The sequence below is a fragment of the Amphiprion ocellaris genome, chromosome 20 (genome assembly GCF_022539595.1).
Source record: "Amphiprion ocellaris isolate individual 3 ecotype Okinawa chromosome 20, ASM2253959v1, whole genome shotgun sequence".
NCBI classification, from domain to species: Eukaryota; Metazoa; Chordata; class Actinopteri; family Pomacentridae; genus Amphiprion; species Amphiprion ocellaris.
In genome coordinates, this window is record NC_072785.1 from 3565629 (window position 1) to 3588691 (window position 23063).

General features: G+C 41.5%; 1 protein-coding gene across 10 annotated transcripts in view; it reads right to left on the bottom strand.

Moving 5' to 3' along the window:
* ralgapa1 (Ral GTPase activating protein catalytic subunit alpha 1) overlaps positions 1-23006 on the bottom strand; it is a 78472-nt gene extending 55466 nt beyond the window's left edge. For 4 of the 10 annotated variants that reach the window (XM_055005946.1, XM_055005944.1, XM_055005948.1 and 1 more), the window contains exons 1-23: positions 22606-23006; positions 19477-19587; positions 19312-19361; positions 18212-18269; positions 17968-18011; positions 16970-17147; positions 16575-16690; positions 16023-16161; positions 15680-15888; positions 15145-15468; positions 14707-14886; positions 14412-14483; positions 14087-14235; positions 13811-13934; positions 13334-13480; positions 13059-13149; positions 12446-12610; positions 10490-10636; positions 6570-8429; positions 3119-3243; positions 2800-3034; positions 2218-2409; positions 25-195 (exon numbers count right to left, since the gene is read on the bottom strand). In XM_055005946.1, coding sequence (XP_054861921.1) covers positions 25-195; positions 2218-2409; positions 2800-3034; positions 3119-3243; positions 6570-8429; positions 10490-10636; positions 12446-12610; positions 13059-13149; positions 13334-13480; positions 13811-13934; positions 14087-14235; positions 14412-14483; positions 14707-14886; positions 15145-15468; positions 15680-15888; positions 16023-16161; positions 16575-16690; positions 16970-17147; positions 17968-18011; positions 18212-18269; positions 19312-19361; positions 19477-19587; positions 22606-22711 — 4993 coding nt within the window. In that variant the 5' untranslated portion in view covers positions 22712-23006. The remainder of the gene's footprint in view (positions 1-24; positions 196-2217; positions 2410-2799; positions 3035-3118; positions 3244-6569; positions 8430-10489; positions 10637-12445; positions 12611-13058; positions 13150-13333; positions 13481-13810; positions 13935-14086; positions 14236-14411; positions 14484-14706; positions 14887-15144; positions 15469-15679; positions 15889-16022; positions 16162-16574; positions 16691-16969; positions 17148-17967; positions 18012-18211; positions 18270-19311; positions 19362-19476; positions 19588-22605) is intronic. The other 6 variants (XM_055005951.1, XM_055005950.1, XM_055005953.1 and 3 more) reach the window with 4 other exon arrangements.
* Positions 23007-23063: the final 57 nt, after the last annotated feature.

Sequence of the window (23063 nt, forward strand, 5' to 3'; positions counted from 1 at the left end):
TATGAATGTGTGTATCAGTATTACCCAGATCATCGGGGGTCTGGAGGACAGAGTTATGGAGCTTCTGATCCAGCTGCAAATGTGTGTGCGAACGGGAGTGTGTGTGATCAGTGTGTTCTGCTGTCAGTGTGGCAGGAGAGGGTGTCTGGGAGCGAGAGCACCCAAGGGAATGCATGGGCGATGCACTCTCAGAACCTTGACAAGGAAATAAGAAAAGAAACATGAACAACTCCTGATTTAACAGTCAAAGAACTATATGTCAGACATTTGTTCCTCATCAGCTGAACTGTTAAACTGTTTTTATAATGAACTGTACAGAAATCAGTGAAATTTTGTCATATCACAGAAGGAGAATCTGATTTCTTTGGTCTTATACAGTGGGGATCGGAAGTTTGGGCACCCCAGGTAAAAATTTGCATTCATGTGCATAAAGAAGCCAAGGAAAGATGGAAAAATCTCCAAAAGGCATCAAATTACAGATGAGACATTCTTATAATATTTCAAAAAAAGTTAGATTTTATTTCCATCATTTACACTTTCAAAATAGCAGAAAACACAATAATGGCGTCTGCAAAAGTTTGGGCACCCTGCAGAGTTTATAGCATCACCACCCCCTTTGGAAAGCTGAGACCTGACAGTGTCATGGATTGTTCACAATCATCGTCTGGAAAGACCAGGTGATGTGAGTCTCAAAGGTTTTAAATGCCCACCTTACCCCAACAATCAGCACCATGGGTTCTTCTAAGCAGTTGTCTAGAACTCTGAAACTGAAAATAGTTGACGTTCACAAAGCAGGAGAAGGCTATAAGAAGATAGCAAAGCATTTTCAGATGCCAATATTCTCTGTTTGGAATGTAATTAAGAAATGGCAGTCATCAGGAACAGTGGAAGTTAAAGCAAGATCTGGAAGACCAAGAAAAATATCAGACAGAACAGTTTACAGGATTGTGAGAAAAGCAAGTCAAAACACACGTTTGACTGCAAGATCCCTCCAGAAAGATCTGGCAGACACTGGAGTTGTGGTACACTATTCCACTATAAAGAGATACTTGTACAAATATGGTCTTTATGGAAGAGCCATCAGAAAAAACTTCTTCTACGTCCTCACCACAAAAATCAGAGTTTGAAGTTTGCAAATGAACATATCGACAAGCCTGATGCATTTTGGAAACAAGTTCTGTGGACTGATGAGGTTAAAATAGAACTTTTTGGCCGGAATGAGCAATGGTACGTTTGGAGAAGAAAGGGCACAGAATTTAATGAAAAGAACCTCTGTCCAACTGTTAAGCATGGGGGTGGATCAATCATGCTTTGGGGTTGTATTGCAGCCAGTGGCACAGGGAACGTTTCATGAGTAGAAGGAAAAATTGATTCAATAAAATTTCAGCAAATTTTGGACACTAACTCGGTGTCATCTGTGAAAAAGCTGAAGTTAAAGAGAGGATGGCTTCTACAAATGGATAATGATCCTAAACACACCTCAGAATCCATGGTGGATTAGATCAAGAGGCGTAAACTGAAGGTTTTGCCATGGCCTTCACAATCTCCTGACCTCAACATAATTGAAAATCTATGGATAGACCTTAAAAGAGCAGTGCATGACAGACAGCCCAGAAATCTCAAAGAACTGGAAGACTTTTGTAAGGAAGAATGGGCGAAGATACCTCAAACAAGAACTGAAAGACTCTTACCTGGCTACAAAAAGCGTTTACAAGCTGTGATACTTGCCAAAGGGGGCAGTACAAGGTATAAACTCTGCAGGGTGCCCAAACTTTTGCAGACGCCATTATTGTGTTTTCTGTTATTCTGAAAGTGTAAATGATGGAAATAAAATCTAACTTTTTTTGACATATTATAAGAATGTCTCATCTGTAATTTGATGCCTTTTGGAGATTTTTCCATCTTTCCTTGGCTTCTTTATGCACATTAATACAATTTTTTACCTGGGGTGCCCAAACTTTCGATCCCCACTGTAGGTGTACAACACCTTAGCCAGAAAAAATGGATAAAAAACAGACTATAGCTTCAACCTAATAGGCTTAAATTCTAAACTACTATGCTGACAGAAGTCACAGACAAATATATTAAGAGTACATGTGTACTTTTTTCCAAAAGTAAATAGTTTTTAAATATATTCTCTATGCAAATGCACTGTAACTGTATGCAACTACCTAAATGGTATATTTATCAACATAAATCTGTAGCATTTGTACATACCGGTAACAGTGACAGTGTGGCTGAGGCTGCTGGTCTCTGAGTCGATATGAAGTGTTGTCAAACTGGCTACTTCCTGCTCTTCACAAGCCATGCCCCCACCCAAACTGTCCTGGTCCAGGGAGCTGCCTCGACCTCCTCCTCCTCCACCAGATCCAACTCCTCCTGCACAGGCCTCGGAATTAAAAGTAAAATCTACAAAAAAAAGGATAATTCATCCGTTATATACAGTGTTTACTTTTTAAATTCTTAATGCTTACAAGCAAACATTTAAAAAAGCAAGACTTTTAAAAGTTAACCTGAAAGAACTGAGAAGAAGAGAAGTTATACTCAGAAAGTTTAAATATTTCTTTGTGAAGGATTATTAATATTTGCATTTTTAATATTACCACTAGAGTTTTTCAGCTGTGTTTTATCTGCTTAACTTGATCTTAATCTATTTAATATGCTCTACCACTAACTTTCAAGCATCAGTCTGAAATATTTCTTTCTTCACATTACAGCAGCTCATACAGATTTTTTATTTTTTTTTAACAGCAAATAATAAATATATCAGGACTAAATTGTAAGCGTTTTCTTCCTTACTGTCAAATTTGCAGGTGGAGTACTGAAAGGCATTAAAGGAGTCTGATTGGCTGTCAGAGCTGATGACATCAGAACCACTGGCACTAGCAGGTGATGTCCACTCAGAGGGAACCCCCGGGTCATCAATAGGACGAAGGTCATCTGAGGGTCGTGATCCGGGACTCTGACCAGCATCCAGGAGCTCCGGCAGGTCCCTGGGAACCTCCAGGCTTCCTGGGCTGCTGCCACGACGACCCTGTGTACCGGGAAGACAGCCACGTTTACAGCTTCTACGGCTTTTGACACTTGAATCTTAAATTAGTGTGTGTGTTGCACTTACCGCAGTTCCTTTGGCCCTCAGTCTCTCCTGGATAAACTCATCCATGAGGTCAGAGAAGTTTGGGTTACTGCTTCCTACGTCACTGGAGACTGGACGGGCCTTCTGGACCACCTCCTCTTTGTTGGCTGATCACACACACATACAGATACACATTAAGATATAGAGGTAGATAGATTATGAAAGAAAATTATATATACATACACACACACAGCAATTATGGAAAATTAATATTCACAGTAGACAGGTAGATGAATATATGGACAAAGAGCACACAGAAACAGTAAGTGATGCTTCCCCACACAAACAGCTAAGAAGACAGAAAACCATGAGGAATTCCAAGTAGCATACTTATGTAACCAGATCTTACATGTTGATTAACTTCATCAATCTACATTGTATTAGTCTAGATTAGAGATATGGTGACATTTTGCTTTTGATCACAAATTAACTGTTACTTCCAGTACCAACGCTATAGCATTATTAGCAGATTAACATTATTTACTGCAGCTGATGCATAAGTGATTCCAAGTTACATGAAAATGTCACAATATCCATGAACAAACCCAAACTATTTTAACAAGTGTCTCTGGATAATAAGAGCAGTCCTGATGTGTATGTACTGAAGGCCTTGATGTTATTAAAAGACTAATGTTTTTTTAAAAAAAGGGGCGCGCACACACACGCACACACACACTCACAATAGCGGGCATATCAAAAATCCACCAGAAAAGCAATGCAGGAGTAAATTCACACCATGCACAAAAAGTGAAAGAGAGTATCACCTTGTTAGGTCCAGACAAGCAGCATACCAGAGGCCTACATTAGTACAGTTATGTTACTATGGGTTATATGTTGCTGGTAGCTTGGATGCAATGACAGCGATCACTGTTAGTTTGTAAACTCTGAGAGCAGAGAGCTTCTATCAACCTAAAGCCAGATAGGAGTACATCTGCTGTGTTCAGTTTTAACTAACTAATCTTTAACTCCTTAACGTGTGGTTGATAAAGCTGATGGAGTTCGGTTGCGTCCATCGCTCAATACCAGGACTACGGTCAATAAAGCTTAGGACTTACTGAACACAGAATGAAACCATTTACTCTGCTGTCACCTAGCTGGATTTAAGACACCATGACACATTATGGTCATTCCATAAAGTTTTTCTTTGTTCAAACTGCTTTGCACTGCAGGTACAGTGTTACATCACCCAGTACAGAAGATCATCTGGCCTGCTTCTATTCTACTTTTGAAGCCACAAACGTTTCTGTCACTGTATTTAAGCTGCTTATTAGAGGAATAAGCATCTTCCTTTAGTGATCCTATGGAGAGAAATGAAGTTAGCAGAAAACAAACTGAAGAACTTAACTACCAAATCTAGCTCATTTTCTTATTCATCAATTGAAACATTTCTGCATAATCACACTTACATTTAGTGTGTTATTTGGATACCCTCTTTCACCAAGATGCTAAATATCACAAATCCAGCTGTGTCTACAAGCTTATTATCCAACTGCAATGGTTATTTGCCATGACATCACCAATAGCAATATGAATGAGGCATGTGTACAAAATATGGAAACATGAAAACTAAGATCCTAGTCTGTGTCTCAGTTACATGACTGTATTAATACAGTTCAGTAAATAAATCATGGACATTGGTATGTTCTATAAGTGTTTGGCCCAATGTGATAGGGTGTTTCACTGCTGCCTGCGCCGTCTACAAAAGGACAACTGAGACCCAAATCAACTGTGCAGATAAGTACAACAGCTAAAGGTGGCCTTGTTGTAGAATTTTGCGGAATTCAACTTCGAATGCCACACTCCTGAAACTGCTGGGCAACATTGTGCTACATAATAGACACACAACTCATATGCAGTTATGTGTTAACAATGACTCTCTGCAATGCAACACCACATTCTTGCCAACACACAAACTGCTAAGGACTTGTGCTATCCAGTCTCACACTCCTCATACTCAACTGCAGTTCACTACAAGAACCAGCTGCTGTGAGGAAGGACATACAATGTAAAGGATGCAACACACAACACCTAAAGAAGTTGTGCCAGTTCATAAAATGACGTCCCCTTTGTCGTGCAAGCTCATACTAACAGCCTGAGCACAGACATGCAAATTATAATTGTGTAGTCAAGGTTATTGAGCTCTGGGACAGGACACCACCTGTGTTTATAAAACAAGGATTAGGCAGAACCTTTAGCAGTAAACTGGTTCAACACATAGACAGACATGACAAGAGTCACAACACGTTATATCTGGTTTTGTCTTCACAGAGCACCAGATGAGGTTGATGAATTCAATGCAAATATTGAAAAAAATATGCCAATTCCATTTCAACTTTCAGTGCTATTTGGCCCATGTTAGCCATGGAATACACCTGAACACAGCAAGAAAAGTTTAAAAAAAAAAGCATAACAGTAACACCACATCAAGACTGATTCAGGTAATGAATCGCTGAGCTCTTATCAAAACTCTGAATCTTAAGGCTAAAACATTTAACCCCTGTTCAGTAGTCTGAAGAAAAAAAGTTATTTATACTGCTGATTGAAATGTGCACTTTGCTGGTCATAACTGGTATCATCCTGCAGTACTGTACAAGGCAAATAACCATCTCAGATTGCAGACTTGAAAGTTTGTACTTTTTCTTATCCATTCAAATTGTTTGTGCATACAGCTAGTATCATGTTGGCCGTTCTCACAAGGTCTTATGCTGCAGTCTAGTGGTGTGAGAATGAACTACAGCAATAGTGTATGGTTTTACTCCATATAAATGTGTGCATTTGCACTTTAAAATTATTCAAATCACAGATTTTACTTCCTAATTACAGCCCAATTATAGCAATAATCATAGCTCTAATGTTGGAAAATGCCACAAAACATCTGGGAGCGTTATTAAAGGTGTTATGTCTAGCCATGTCAGTTTTCTTTTTGATGGTGAGTGCATCTTTTCTATGGGCAGTTGTGCCTTTCTGTTGATTGTTGTTTCCTTCTGTGTAGCTGAAGAGGGGCCGGAGTCCAGGGAGGAGGCGAAGAAGGCACGAGGAGGCCGCATGCAACATCGAGGAGAGGGAGGAGGTGGAGAACGGGGGAAAGAGGTGAGAAGGTTAAAATCCCAAAACCCTACGAAGAAAGAAGACAGGAGAAGGAAGGATGGAGCTTCTGAGGTAAAGAAGTGGGAAGGTATGGGAGGAGGGTGGGGTCCTCGACAGGAGGCAGGCTGGAGGAGGGGCTACGTTCAAGAGGAAACACATCAACAGGGAGTTTAAATTTCAGTCCAGCAGCAAGATGATGAGTTTCAGCCAAAAATATCATTCCATCATAACAAACCAGTTAACAGCCAAAAAAGAAAAGAAAGTTGTTGGTGTTTGTGTGTTGGTGAGTATTTGTCTTTCCACATGTTGTGTCCTTTGTGAGCTCTTCGTTCGTTGCAATCCTCACCTGGCGTGGTCGTCTTTCGTCCAAAGTAGCCCAGGACATGGGAGTAGAGGTCCCTTAGTGATGCATCACCCATGGCTGCCCGGCCCTGCCGCTGTGGCGATGAGCCTTGGGATGACCCCTGGCCTCTGGGCCGAGGCTTGGAGGACAGGGCGTGAACCACAGTCTTATAGACACCACCAAGAATAGCCCCCTGGTGGTGTCGTGAGGCAGTGCTGCCTGGCTCCTGGGAGCGTGAGCGGGAGGCTCGAGATCGCAAGGCTGAACGCCCCAGACGTCCGCGCACTCCTGACGATATGCCAGAGGAACTTGAACTACTTGATAAAACCTCTGAGTGGACCTCAGGGCCCATGCTGGATCCCACACAGGATCCAGGATGTTGCTTTTCCTTGTCCCCTCCTGTCCCAGCCCTGTTTTCCAGGCCTCCAGCACCTACTGTGCCCCCTGCCCTGCTGCTATCCATAACAGTTCCAGGTGACAGTTTCTCGTGTGCCCCTGTTTTATGGCTAATTCCAGCCACAGAGCCAAACTTACCTGCACCCCCTGCTCCCAGCTTCCCCCCTGACCCCGCCCCAGCTCCAGCCCCTGGTCTCTCCCCAGCTGAGTGGCTATGCGTGTGGAAGTGACTGAGTCGACGGAGTCTGGCTTTCCAGTGGGCCTCCTTATTCTCAAGTGGGTTGTGGAACTGGACAGACTCAGTCGAGGGTCGGAAGCTGACATGGACACCCCCACAATGGTGCCTTTTGGTGCTACTACGGGACATTTTGGCCTTAGTTGGGTCTGAAGCCTGGGGAGTCAATTCAATGCTCGATTCAACTGTGTTGGTATCTTCTCTAATTAAACTGGACTTGTCGTTTGCTGCTGTTTCTTTATCATCTTGTTTCCCTTCTCCTATTTCACTCCACATGTCAAATTTCCCTTCCCATCCTGTTGCCCTTCCAGCATTTCCTCCTACTCCCTTTTTCTCCCCCATATTCCTTTCCAAGCTAGCACTCCCCTTAGCATGGGGTGATGGCCACTGACACTGCAACTCAAGGCACTCATAGATACTCCGCTGCTCTGCCTCATTCTCCTCTGTGGAATCCACACTGCTGTGTCTGACTGATTTACTTACCTGTCTGTCATCTCTTACCACCTGTTTTGCTTCTCCCAGCTGTCCTGTATTGTCCAGTTGTGTTCTAGCTACCCCTGTTAGCACCTGTGAAGGTGAAGTAACACTGTTTTCTAATGTATGAGCAGGACTATCTCTTCCCCCAGCCTCCTCCTTTCTTTCACCTCCTTTGTGAGTGAGGTATTCTCTGATTGAGGAGAATAAATCATCTTCTTCTGCAGCTGCACATTCACCCTCTTCTGCATCAGTTTCCTTTTCAGATGAAAAGGTGAAGGCAGAGTCCCAGTCGCTTACCCAATCAGAACTAGAACCTCGGTTTTGAGAGCCACTCTGGGGCCAGAATTGGTCATAAACACTACCAACATCTTGTCCCGTTGAGGACGAGGAAACAACACCATTGGACAAGGTAAAAGCGGTGGGAGAAGGGGAGGTGATGGATTGTGAGAGTGGTTGTGCTGCGTGGCTGTTGGCTGCAAGTAAGGAAGAAGTTGTGGAGTGGTGGGGGGGGGGATTTGGGATTGAAGTGGGATCCCCCTGTGGGTCTTCACCTTTGACCCGCTCAGCGATGAAAGGCTCCATGATGTCTGAGGCACTGCTGCTCCTTGCGAGGGAGGATGGGGCTGGGGCATCCAGGTCACAGGCCACTCCCTGGAAGACCTCAGAACAGGAGGTGGGAGGGGCCTCGTCGCTCTGGGATGAGTGGCGCATCCGAGAGGTGCGGGATGTCAGCGTGATGGGAGGGTCCTCAAGGTCTGGTCAGTGGAAGAAGTTGAAGGAACAGAAGTTAGTGGAAATGGGAATAAACACATGACAATGCACATATCTAGACACACACACATGCACACACATGCACGCACGCACGCACACACATGCAGGCACACACGCACGCACACACACACGCACACATTTAGATGAATGAAGACCAAAAAAGATGTTCCTATGCTTTAAGAATTGTGTCTGTGGAAACCATTTAATCTCTGGTCCTTTATCTGATTGTGCTCATTGACGTAACTTGTGAAGAGAAAATGTAAACTGTATTCACATCAGACATCCTGTGGCCATTTATCAAGCTCTGATAGGCATCTTAGAAATACATCTTGTCTGTCGTGTTATAAAACGAAATTATAAACAGGCATTCCTGAATGGTAACTGTTAGAGTTGTTGGAGTCATAACTTTCAGTCAAAATCTGTATCTGCCTGTCACTCTACAGACAGGATTTATGGTGTCTGAATCTTAACCAGCCTTCAAAACTCTGCTTAGCTATATCCATAAATTGAGCTCATTCAGGATGAATGTCATTTTAAAAGCTACTAACTTGCATCATATATCTTGAAAGAACTGAAAGAAAACAATATCTATTCTAGTTTCTACTGTCCCTGTAACATTTTTTTAAAATCAATTTAACAATTTCTACTACGGATTATATAGAACTGTTATCATTTATAAAAGACCATGAAAAAAACACACAAACACCAAAAGTAACAATAACAATATAGAAGTAAAATTATCACCACAGCCTTCAAAACAGATGGGGGCGCAGTCAAACCTAATGCCCACCCATGAATAAATGACATCAGATAAAATCTCACACACAGCATCCTTGTTAGATCCACATGAAGGACATCGAAACAAAGAGATATTAAATGTCTGTATTAGGCAGAAAAGAATGCAAACATGTGAAGTTAATGGAATGAAAGAAGAACAGGCACGTGTGCAGGCAGGCAGATAAGATGCAGAAACAAAGCAAGTAGACAGGAAAACAGGTAGGACAAGTTTCTTGAAGACAGGTGAATAATAGTAACAGCAACACATACATGGTCACCATCTACCACTAAAAAGAAAAATCCAATGTACACCAAAACGAGAAATATTTGTAGCAATGATTGATTCTGTTCCTAAATACTGGCTTTCCAATAATTATCCCATAGAGCAAAATTCAAAGGTTCCACACAACGCCAGCTAGCCTATATGCAGCACAGACAAAGTGGAGGACACAAATTAAATGCATTTTACACATACTTTCAGCAGTTGTACAGTAAGATAGCACCAATGTAATTTCTTTTTACTCCTCAAGCAAACATCTGATTAAGTGTTTAGTTCTACATTAGTGACTGCGACAGCCATAGACAAATATATCTATCAGCTAATGGCTGTAAGGTTGAACAACCTTTATTTTACCTGCTCATGTTTAACAGCCCTGCCAGGCTGTGATCACTTCTGAAGTGTTTATTCTATGGAAGGAGAAAAAATCTTTCTACCTGGAGAAAAAATTCCATTTAGAGATGTAGCTAAACGTTTGCCTTCGTCCCTCCACACATTTAGTCTAATGGTATGTCGAGACAGTCAACAAGTAAAATGATCTTTCTCTCAAAAATTTTATGTATTTGCTGGATTCAATTTCATAAATGTGAAAAGTTTATGTTTTTACATGACATTTTAGGATGTCTCCATGGGATGTGGGACATGATCATATCTGGCTATTTTCTGATGGACAAAAACAAACAATTGGCGTATTAATCGCTACTGATAATTCCCTGTGACCCTACATTAGTCACATGCATAATTAATGCACTGTCCATCAACAACTTTTTCTTGGTCATCCCAGGTACAGGTGAATTCTGAAGGGTCTCTATGATTTCCAAAGGAGCACATGCAAATTATTGCTTCAGTAAAAACAAACACACAATCAGAAAAATTTGACAGAAATGAGAAGACAGGCATAGTTTAGGTGTCTGGCAGGCGTGACGACTACCACAGTTTCCGGGCGGACAGGCAGCAGGCAGGCAGACAGGTAGTGCAAAGTGTGTGTACCTGCCAGCTGGTCAGCAAGGGGGGGTAGTAAAGGGTGGTGGTGGTGGAGGAGGACAGGAAGAGGCGGAGCCAGAGCAGGAGCACTCTTAGCACTGCGAATAAAGGCTGAGGACAGCAGAGAGTCCCCCGTAGAGCAGCTACGCAGGGCTGAAGGAGTGGGAAAAACAGATAGAAGAGAAAGAGAAGAAGAAAGGGGGAAGAGTGGGACATAAAACGGAAGCAAAGAAAAGAGTGTTGTTCAAGTGAGAAGTAAAGGAGTGAGTGGAAGAAAGGTGGACGTATGGATAAGAATGCCAAAGTGAAGAAGAAAATGAAACGACATGTAATAGAAAAATGAAGATAGTGGATACAGGCAGAAAGTAAAATGGATCAAAGACATTAAAGAAGTTCAATTAGGTGTTTGGAGGCAAAGATTAAGAGGGCAAATAGTGCATGTGTGTTGGACAGAGACAAAGCATAGAGACATAGTTTAGGAAGAAAGACAATAATTTAAAAAAGTCAAGAGACAGGAAGGTGACAGAATAGTGCAGAAAAGAGGAGGGTTCAAGGGTAGATGTAGAGGGAAAGACACAGGGAAGGTGGGTGAGACAGGGTTAGCTCCGGAAGATGACGGTGAGACAGTGAGAGGCTGGTGGTAGCTTGACACCCGGTACAGCTCAAATCTCTTAAGTCCACAACAAACAGACACACTAAATGTTTGCTGGACCGATACACGGCTAACTTGAAAAAAATGTCTGCAAGTTTGACCAAGTATCTGGTTTTTAAATGCATTGGTAGTTGAATATGGAACAAAAACAGCCGAAAAAATGGTTAGCATGAGTGAGTAATTTCTCACAGAAGAGGAAAAAACTTTAAGAGATGAGTTAAAGCACACTAAGCTTAAATTACTAATCAGCAATGGCGTTGTTATTTAGGGATTTTAAAAACTGAATATCACACAGACATTTTTGACTTTGTAGGTCCAACACAACATAAATCCTCTCAACAGCATTCTTATTTGGCTTTTAAAATACAAAATTATGTTCTACACATATCATCATGAAAAGCTGGAGCAGAACCTCCTTAATTAAAACAACTAACATAGTGTGGTTACGTCCCGGCTTGGGATCTTTCTGCATGGAGTTTGCATGTTCTCCCTGTGTAATGTGGGTTTTCTCTGGGTTCCCCAGCTTCCTCCCACAAACCAAAAACATGCTGAGGTTAATTGGTGATTCGAAATTGTCCGTAGGTGTGAATGTGAGTGTGATTGTTTGTCTCTATAGGTGTCCCTGTGATAACCTGGTGACCTGTCCAGGTGTCCCCTGTCTTCACCCTCAGTCAGCTAGGATAGATTCCAGCCCCCCACAACCCTAATGAGGACTAACCAGTGTATAGATAATGGAAGGATGGATGTCCGTAATACATGTAGTTATAAGTAGACATTAAATGAAAGCAATATGACAGATTTCTAGTGTTACTATCTCTGTTCTGGCATTTAAGTATACTACATTCTACATGTATCCCCAAGTTGGATTTTCCTGATAATTAAATACTATTATCATGAGTTCTTATTTTCTTGCTTTAAGCTAGTACTGTAATATAATGTTGCCATTCCTGTCACACAATCTGTCACAGCGGAAGACTTTGCATAAACAACACTCTACTTAGCAGGAGAAATGACAGTGAGCATAAACCAAAACTTCCTGCCAGAGGACAGGCAGAAGGAAAGAAAGAGGAGACTCACGTTAAAAAAAAAACGTACTTAAGAAAACAGAAGTGCTTTCTGAGGTGTACTGAGGAATGATAGGGCACTAGATTTCCCTTGGTGCACTCTGCTGAAGACACTCATACACAACACCAAGCTAGCCAGTTTACATAGACAAAGCAATGTGTGGGAGCCAGTGCTACTTTTAACTTTTAAAGTTGTAACTCAACACAGAGAAGGAGGGCAGACGCCTAAGAATACAAGATACTGACCCACAGTCTTCTGACGGACAATACTTCGGGCTTTTTCGATGCCTGGTGAGCCAGCAGTTGTGGCGCTTCGCTGCCTCATGGCTGCTGCCTGACCTGGCTGGTCTCTGCTCCAGCCTTTGGAGAAGGAACGATCCACAATCTGTCGCTGGCCCTCTGAACCGATACCTGGAGTAATGGTGGAGGGACAATGTTTTCTTCTCAGGGCACATTCAGTCATACTTGAAGATTTTTGGCTGTGTTACTTTGTGCTGATAATATGTCCATCAAAGGTCTATTATACAGATGTGATACAAATTTTTACTTTCTCTCCAATTTTGATGCGGGCTATGTTTTCTAAATATACCCATTTAAATCTATTGAGTATAATATTAATATCAAATATACCAAAAGTTTCTTTTGACCTGGTACATATTCTTGCTATGAAACTGAAATCATAAGCTGCAATATCTTTGTCTTTTTACACATTAGTTAACAGATCCAGGATAATTATCATGTGTAAACAGATTTCAACAGATGCAGTTGGCTCTGATAAAAATAAGGTCAAAAGCTTCTATTAGGAAGTTGTGTTTTTTTTTTTCCAAATATCTGTGAAGGTGTCTGCAGACTGACTAACCTTTTCCTTTATGTTTCTTCTGTTTTTGTTCACTGAGTTTGTCCAGAGGCAGCTCATTCAGATCAACACTGTACAGGTTCCTTGCCAACACCTAAGAAACAACGATATAAACATTGCTTCAACTCTTTCACGCACATTACTATACTGTTTCAGATGGTAGCCACTGTAATTAATGCAATGTTTATTTTAATTTGTCCAGCCATATTAATGGCAGAACACAGGCAGACGTGGTCATGCTACAATGTAGTATGTTAAAATGTGGCAGGTGTCAGTACCTTTGTGAGGGTCTCCATGGTGAGTGACCACTCAGTGACCAGCTCCTCCCAGCAGGTTAGGGAGGAGAGGACTGAGAGGAGATCATCCCACAGTTCTCTGCTGATATAGACGTTTAAGTTCCCCTTAATCCAGGCTACAATAAGTGTCTGTACAGAAAGAGAGGGATGAAATAAAAGAAGGTTTTAACTGATGAAAAAAAGCAAGGACATACTTGATAAAGCAAGACTATGTATTCAAACAAACTACTCCCTTTTTTAAAAAAGAATCACATTGCTATAAATGCATCTTTACTGGATATAGTCATTACCTAGAGCATCAGAAGGCATGTTGTCTAATGATTCTGAGCTTCTACAGAAAAAAAAAATGACTGCAACAGTGTACCTGTTCATTCATTAATTTTTAATAACTAGACAAACAACTGTCTCCTGTTTGTAGGCTCAGCCCTTATGAAAACATAGTGATATATAGCGATGCACCTGAAAGATGGGTCCAGCCAATCTGCCTGACAGTGTGTTGTTCTTCTTGCCTGGAGGCATGATGGATGGAGGCCTTTTCATCACTGATTCTGTCACTCTCAGCAGAACCAGGAGGATTTGTTCCCTACAAACAAATATAGGCACAAAGATTACAGCTGAAGCATCAATCAGAGGCAAGTAGATGTGATGGAACCCTTGTGCTTTGTTTCAACAATGACATCACGCTAATGAAATGTATGTTGTACATGTTTTTATAGTGTTATGTTTCCTTCTTACCATGTTTTCTGGTCCATGGTTTCATGCATGACAAGGCTGCGGTAGATGTTCAGGACTCGTTTGCACATGTCAACATGCTCCTCTAAAAGGATCTTGATATCATTGGCTGGTTCCAGTAAGAAGACATTGGAGGAGTGGGTTATAAATACCTGGAGACGCGACAATGGCACAGAATGAAAAAAGAGTGACTGTCTTAAAAGACAATTTCATAGGCTAAAGGAAGAACAGCAGCCACAATGCTGCAACAGTGAGACGGTTGTATGTGTGAATGTGCATGAATGAGTGAGATAAAGAGAAACACTAAAAGTCAGTCTTAAAACTATACCTGTAGTGTAGTCTGAACTCCAGCATGAACACTGTACTCCAGTAACTCATTGTCGATCACTTTGTTCATTGCCTGAAAATGAGAGGAAATAAAAGTGTAGCTGAGTTTTATCATCCTGCATACAGCTACAAAGTTCCTATAAACCGCTTTCTCCAGACTTAAAATGTAGAACACAAAATCTGAAGATATGAAGTTGGAAAAAAGATGGCATTTGGAAATCATATGTAAGTACATAAACATCTGTTCACATGGCCTTCTATGTACATTACGTTGCTGGTTTTAAGACATTTCTCACCTCATCTTCTTTGTCTCCGAGTTGAGAGCCTGAATCCAGACTGCCACCTGTGGCTACAGGATAAGGGCCCTCCTCAGGTTCCTTCATAAACACTGGCTTGTCCTCCATGGAGATCCACTCCTGGTAAACACGGACCACTTTTCGCATTGCTGCTGCCTCGCACATGGGAAGTAGAAAAGCCTATATCGGTTAAAACAGAATAATAGATATTCACAGGTTATTTTTTGAGAATAATATTCTCTATTATTTGCATCTTCCAATGTAAAACAGTATTAGTACAAAGTGACCTATAAATGGATGCAGTAAAAAAGAGGAAAAGAGTCACCTATATTCACTCCAAATATAGACAGTGCATTCAAAGTGTCGAAGGTGTGGCCCATTGAAAATGTCAGTTACATAAAGTCCCCACTCCCTGATAAGTAATTATTTCTGTTTAACCTGTCTAAAGATCTCCGTGATGAAGTTGACGTTGGTTCTGGAGCTGGTCAGCACTCTCCTCACCACCTCCATGTCTGTCAGCTGTTCTTCGTCCATGGAGCAGAGTGAGGAGGAACTGGGCTCTCTCTCCGTCAGTGTAGATGTGTTGGAGTGGCTTTGCTCAGGTTCACCCACAGTCCCTGGACCTCCAGAGAGCCCCATGCTACCTCCTCCTGGTCCAGATGAGCCCATGCTGCCTTCCAGGTGGCTGTCAGACCGAAGCCCACCTCCACCGCTGTCGTCTGAGCTACCTGCAGATCGAGCAGCCAGTCCTGCGGCTGCTCGCTGGAGGTGAGGATGATGACATAGGGAGATAGAACAATGAATGGGAGGTGCCTTGGACACTTCTTTGCAGTTTTGTAATATTTCACAAACTAAACCTGATGCTTGAATGACTAAAAAAAGATCTGGATCACTGGTATGAGTTCATTAAGCTAACTGTACAGTAACAAAATGAAAGTCAAGCCATACCAGTCTATATGTGTGACTTACTTACCTGTATGTTCTTGGGAACATTCTCTCCCTCTGTTCCTGGGATGTGTGTCTGTGTGTTGGGTCGAGGTTCCAGCCAGAAGGAAACCAGCCAGCGGATGAAGATGACTCGGGCTTGTAGGAAACTCTCCTTGGTGCAGTACAGTGTTTCACCGCCATCCTGCTCTCTGCGCACCACACTGTAGTACGGCTTAGGACGCATTGGAGGCACATCTAAAGGAAAGACCAACACTGTGTTATATGTGGTAGAAGATTACAATAATAGAATATCACTGTTCATGCAATGCGTTCCATCGCATTCTAGATTAATTGTATCAAGTAGCTCTGAATGACTTAATAGTACTGACCCAACATGGGGTTGTAGAGGCTGGTTTCCATAGCGAAGTTGGGAAAGATGTGAGGAAGGTAAAACTTCCTGAAGTGACCAAAGAGGAAGCTGAAGCCACGTTCATGGTTCTCTTTACACCGCCACTCGAGAGACTTTGCCTGGTTGATACACACAAACACCCACGCACAAACAAGCTTGTGTTATAAAGACAGCATTACGCACACAGACTAGGGTCGAGCACAGAAGAGCACCATTGTTTCAGCGGAGAATGTTATCAGTGTCTGCACAGCTGCATGCATGTGTGTGATGGCAGCAAGCAGAGAAAACACAAGCGCAAAGTCAGTGTGGGCCAACAGGGGATGCAGTTGGTATTTTAGTGTGTAAATGATTCCAGTAAGGATCAATACTTAATCTACAATCAAATCTGTAAATGACAAAACCAGTGACTGAAGGATCGAACACCTGCTTTCACCCATGTGATCAGCATTAGTGGCTTTAGTAAGGCACTGCAACATTTCCAACAGTGTGATTATGTTGTGTTAATTGTGTTAGTAAAGAATGATGATAATACCTGGTTTACCATGTATTTCAGTAGAGCTTCTAGAAAGTAGGCATTGAGGTCTTCTTGGTTTTTGTCACCTGACTGGGGAGGAACCAGGGGAGTGATCTCTTCTGGGGTCACCTGAGCTGTAGGGAGAAAAAGTGGATGGATTTTATATTACACTCAAACATTTCTCCCCTCATAAACCCTGGGGAGAAAATGTACAGGTTTTTATCCAAGACATCAAAGGTGCACCAAAAGAGTAACCAGCTTATTTTCTCAATGGCAGTTGAATGCTAACCCATTAGATGAACCCCACTGTGTGTGTGTGTGTGTGTGTGTGTGTGTGTGTGTGTGTGTGTGTGTGTGTGTGTGTGTGTGTGTGTGTGTGTGTGTGTGTGTGTGTGTGTGTGTGTTCTACTAACTCTCAGCCAAAGTCAGCGGTGGGTTGATCAGAGTATCGAGGGTGCGTGGAGTCCCATGGCAGAGTGGAGCTGGGAAACCAGGAATCAAACAGGCAAACATGCAGAGCTGCTCACGCTCTGCATTACTCTGTAATGCCTGCATCCATAACAAGAACAAGCGCACGCCTTCACGACGGATCTACAAGACAAAGACCAAAGACGAGAGAAAAAGCAGAGACATAAAGAAGAGAATCTACATTAGTTGGTGTTACTAGCAGCTTTTAGTGTTAATCAAACGTAGGACTTGGGATTTAGGACGATATACATATTTTAGAGGACATGCAGAATCTGGGTCATGGGGAAATGACTGACAGGTAATGTAGTGGTCCAATTCCAAACTCCATTCTCACAGATTCAAGGATTTTGGGATGCATTCCTGTTAAGTATGAGGGTTTATGCCTGTCCCACTGTCAAAACACCAAGGGCACTAGAGCTACGAGTCTTTCTATGAGTCTGCATATCTGTAGATTTTCCAGAGGGACTTGCCCATAATTGATACTGAAATTGGTGACGTATAAACAAATGGCTCTCATGCCCCCAGTAAAATGTACACAAACTAAGCATGTATGATGCAGGGAAGAAATCATCATATAGTGATTACTTAATATATATTTGTAAAGTAGTTTATATTTTCAGGCAAACGTCTGCACAGGATTTACAGATGTTCATAGCTTTCCTGACTTTTGGTACAACATATAAACACCATAACATCACAAACAGAGAGCTAATCCAACTGCAAATGAAATACTAGTCCAAATACTGCTTTATTAGTGACGCATTGTTTCCAAGCAACATGAGCTGTCATGATGGTGTGTCTCATTCCTCCTTTTTATTCCATTTTGAGCCCTCACGAACTCAAGCACTACAGCTGTGATGTCAGTTAAATCTGTGAGGGTTGAGTGCTGAGCCCATAGGATGGAGACTGGGACTGGGCCAGTATCAAGGACAAACAGCAGTACCTTTAGAGAGTTCCCAGTGTGCAACAGCTTCTTGAGGATCAGCCCTGAGAGAGAAAAACATGTCAGATCAATATATAGTACACAGCTGGTTTTACCTGCTTAGATAAAGAAAGAAAAACGTTCTGGTGCTGATTGGTCTCTGACATCACATGAAATAATCAAGTTAGTGGCCACATTTTCCAAAATTCATTCAATCTGACTATAAAAACAATCATTCCAAGAAGGAAGTTGAATGTGCTTTTACCAATGCTGTGGAACTGCCATCGGCTCTGGATTCTCTCTGGCAGGAGCTGGAGGATTTTCTTGAGGGAAAAAAGATTCAGATTGAGAAAATTATCATTCAAAACATTTTTCCAATTAAGCTAATTAATGTTGCTTGCTATGAGTGAGCATTACATATCTTTCGTTTCAACGAGGGCTGATTATCAAGATAAACTCTCCCACTGTAGTCATAATTCATTATCAAATTTCACTAGTTGGTTGGTTGCTCCCTTGTTTTAGAAAAAGTGCAAAGTGTTTATTATATAGTCACCATGCTACATAACTATTTTAAGGAAACAAGTATTCAGGAACTCTAGAAACTCTGAGTATTGCCCAACCCCAGATTAACATATAATTATTAGGGGAAACATGCCTTAAGCACATTCTTTATTCTAACTTCTCACTGGACCTGCGCTTTGCACAGGCCTGGTCAGAATATTAACTGTGTTGAGGGGCGAATGGAGGTCAGTAACAGACACACACATCTAGAGCTATCTTATCCCTGCTACTCAAGCACCACCACTCAGCTCTGGGTGCTGCTAAATGCCAGCGGTCTTAGTCTGAGGTAAATGCCAGCTGGTGTTATGGTACTAACCGGGACCACCGACACAAAGTTAGAGCTCTTGGAATCACAAACACCTCAGTGATTTAAATAAATGTCAGGGCTCTATTCTGTAGCTACCCTGAATCCAGTTAGAGAGTGAAACTTTTATCTCAGGGTGACCTGACAGCCGAGTAGTTAGGGTGCATACCACGTGAGAACAAATGCCTTTAAGTAGTGAGTCCCCAGTTCAGCTCCCAAGCAGCCCAAACCTCTATTGCATGTCAATCCCCTGCCCTCTTTCCTAACATCTCCTGTGTATTTTGATACCAAAAAATCCCCAATACAATTTACCAAAGCCCGTTGTCTTCAATAATATACTGACTGAATGTTATGAAAAAAAACAACATTATGCATTTAACTTCCTACTACACACCAGGAGTGGTGAGAAGCAAATGCCAATGAAATTAAACTTCACAATAATTTTGAAAAACCTATTATTGTACTCAAGCATTGAACAGAGATTTGTAAGATGTCAATACCTCAAAAATGAAGAGGATTGAGTCCAGCTCCTCCCTCTGCGACTTATGACCTGAAAAACAGACATGAGCTTGAAGGCAATGCAACAACATAGTAGATGTATTTATACCTACAATAGAATTCCCTGTTAAGGAATTGTTTTTGATCTGACTATTAGTAAAACTTACCTTTTTGCTTGAGGCTGACCTCAATGGTGACAAAGTTCTCAAAGAACACATAGTAGATATGGGAATAATTCAGGTCAAAGAACTGTTTCAGCTCTGCAGGCTCTGCATTTTCTGGGAAATTAGAGGGAAATAAAACAGAAAAATTACCAACATACATATTCAGCAAAAGAACAAAAATCTAAATCTAACTGTTTAAAATAAGATGAGATAAGATACTAATTTAGTGCTCCTCATGCCAAGGGAAATTTCCATTTTTACAGCAGCAACATCTTTCAAAGTAGCACTAAATGCATGTACAGTAATAATACTAATTATAATAACAATAATATGTATACTATATACAAGAATAAAGAATAAAAAATGAATAAATACAGTATTACTATACTATAATGACAGTAACATAAAGTGGCTTGTGGAATAAATGTCACTGTTAAAGTGCTAGATGCCAGTAGTGCAAAAAGTTGCTGTGCACATTTTACAAACTTGTCTTTGATTTCCCCACAAATTTACATTGTCTCAGAGCTGAAAACAGTGTTCTGCTTCAGTGTTTGCCTCCAGTTTCATCCTGTGCATCATATGTTCATAAAACATAACCATCACTGTGGATAAAAAAAAACATCCCATGTGCTCCTTTAACTTGACCACTAAAAATGTCTACCTCTATTCCTAGCAGTAAAATAAAAACAGAAAACACAAAAAAATACCATTTACAGTAAACAAAAATATAAGAGTGATGGGGGAAAGATTCACATGTATAGGACATCTAAATAAAGTGTTATAAATCAGTTGCAGGACCTTCTCTGTTGATTAACAGTCTAAATGCTTTAGACTTTGAAGGCTAAATGTTTGTACAATAACAGGGGAAAAAAGGCCTGTTGTAAAGACCACATAGTTCTGACTTTTCATTACAGGAAGTATATTTGAGTAATGTAACCTCACTGCTGCATCTGAGTTCTCTAAAAACACCCGTGTCATGTCAAGCCACAGTTTAACATACACACTGTTCTAAAGAATGGAAAGTTTACCTTCGTGTGTTTTTGACCTCAGCACTGCTGGCTGTCATTAGAGTGGAGACACTCTGACTGAGATAAAACACTACTACTGAGAATAAAACCACCACTGCAGTCTTTCAGGGTCAAAACTGAAAGACATTAGGGTTCTCACTGACAATCCCAAGCATTACACAGGTACACTCGCATTCAGAAGAGTCTCTAGTGACAGTCTTTGGGGTTGTTTATATGAAGACAGAAAGCTGAACTCTGCCACAGAGACACACTGAAACCATCTGTGCCCTAATAGTTGTCCTTGTAAGGTCTCAGTGGCCTAACTGAGTGGTTTTCTATCATTTCCTCTTGTGACTGACATTTTAACACAATATTTATCACAACTTCTGACCTCTTTAAAGAGTCTGACTTGAATAATGGAAGGAAATCCTGACCTTTTAATGTTATATGTAAATGGCATTCTGTCTCATTTATGTAGTGTGGTAAACAGTTAACACAATACTGTCTTTATTTATACCATGGCTTGATCATTTTAACTTTATACAAACATAGTACAGGTTAAGTAATTTTCCAAAACACAACTACTGATATTTTTTCAATCTGGAATGAACAACAGGGCTGAACAGGACCTGAGAGCTGTTGCTTAATAACCCGATTGCATCAAAGAGATTACAAAGCCAACGCAACTGTCGGATCAGGTATTAGCTCTTTCTTTAAATTTTAAAAATTGCTCAACAGCCTTGGTATCCGATTACTGTACATTTCCTGCAATGACAGCGGTAAACATCCAGAAATAAACAAAATTTATGAAATTACAATCTGTTTTCACAAAAGCAGAGGCCACGAGAAACAACATCAACTACACAGACCAGTACTTCTTGCTCTTGAGTATATTATAAAGCCTGTCTTTTCTCTGAGGTGACACTTTTACTATTAAACACATCAACTAACAGAGCCATGATTGATGAAACTGTGAGTTAATCATTGTTCAGTCTTCCAAGTATTCCCTCTCAGGCGATGTCAATATTCTCTCTCATTTTCTCTGCAACAGTGTTTTGCGTGTGCACGTCTTCGATTGTTATCATGGTTCTGTGTTCCCCATAGAGCGGAGGCACACCCCTCTCTCCCTCTGTCTCATGTACACAAACAGAGCCCAGTAGCTCTTACAATACAAACAGGAAGAGCAGCTACTGTACTGGACAGAGAGAGGAAATAGTAGAGGCTATTTCCCGCTGCACCCTGTGAGTGTGTATTTGTAGGTATGCGTGAGAGCAAGTGTGTGTGTGTGTGTGTGTGTGTGTGTGTGTGTGTGTGTGTGTGTGTGTGTGTGTGTGTGTGTGTGTGTGTGCGTGTGTGTGTGTGTGCGTGCGTGCGTGCGTGTGTGTGTGTTAGTGAAAGACACACACACACACACACACTCAGGCACTAACACTACCATCACTTATTAACACCCTGCCATCCTCCCTTCTCTCCCACACATTCAGTAAACTCGACTGGTGCTGTGTTGTAACACATCTCAACATTAAAATCCTCAGCATTTCTCACACATCAGGCCTTTGTCCAGCACTCAGGCACGCCCCTGTAGAAATCACAACATCCGGACTAGCAGCATGTAACATTAATGTGTAACTACTTTTTATACAGTCAGTTTGACACACATCACCTCGATTCTCCTCAATGCAGAGACCATACCTATGTCAAACTCCGTGCAAAATCTGACCATTTAACGTAAGTGCCACTTAGACGTAATATAAATCACTCCAGTAACTCTCCTATAACCCGACAGATTCTGGTGATAGCAGAAACAGCTAGTCCCATTCACTTTAAGCCTGTCTAGAAGAGGCTATGAATCCTGCTGTCATTATGAGGGGGAAAACAGAACCTTGGATGACTTAAAACTTATATTAAATGATACAAATGTCTCATACTGGACAACAGATATGATGCCGAAATAATGAGTCGATGTTAAAAATCTTGAAATCATCTTCAGGTTTGTGACATATGGCCTTGGTGACTGTTAACATTCAAGTAAACTTTGAATTTCGTGATTTTCAAGATTACTTTTCTGTGACACTGGCACGCAGACGCTAACCTGTTAGCTGCTTAAAAGGGATTTTTAACTTACCTATGACTATTCTGAGATGCTTGAGCCTCGTCAGCACGTCCTTCTTCGGGTCCAACACTTTCTGTGTTGATTTCTTAACGTCTCCATGAGGTTTTTTGGAGAACATTCCTGAGGCAGGAGAGACAAGAATGCGATGGCAGACAGCAAGGAGGAGCTAGCCGTATAGCCGCTTCAACAGCCTCGGCTAGCGTTAATCTTCAAACTATAAGGAAAAACCGTTGCTCCTCGATCATTTATTAACGAACTAACAGCCCTCCGCAACGGCGCGGAGCATATCTGAGGGGGGGATATGTCGGAGAGGGCGCATACTGTTTTAACTAAGACAAATATGTACAACGTAGCGGGGCAACACATCCATCCATCGCACCTCCCTTCAGTCCGCTGCCTTCAGGGCTAAGCTAGCTGGTTAGCTGTCCACTCAGAAAACATCATGGCGGAGGAGGGAGGAGGGAAAACAA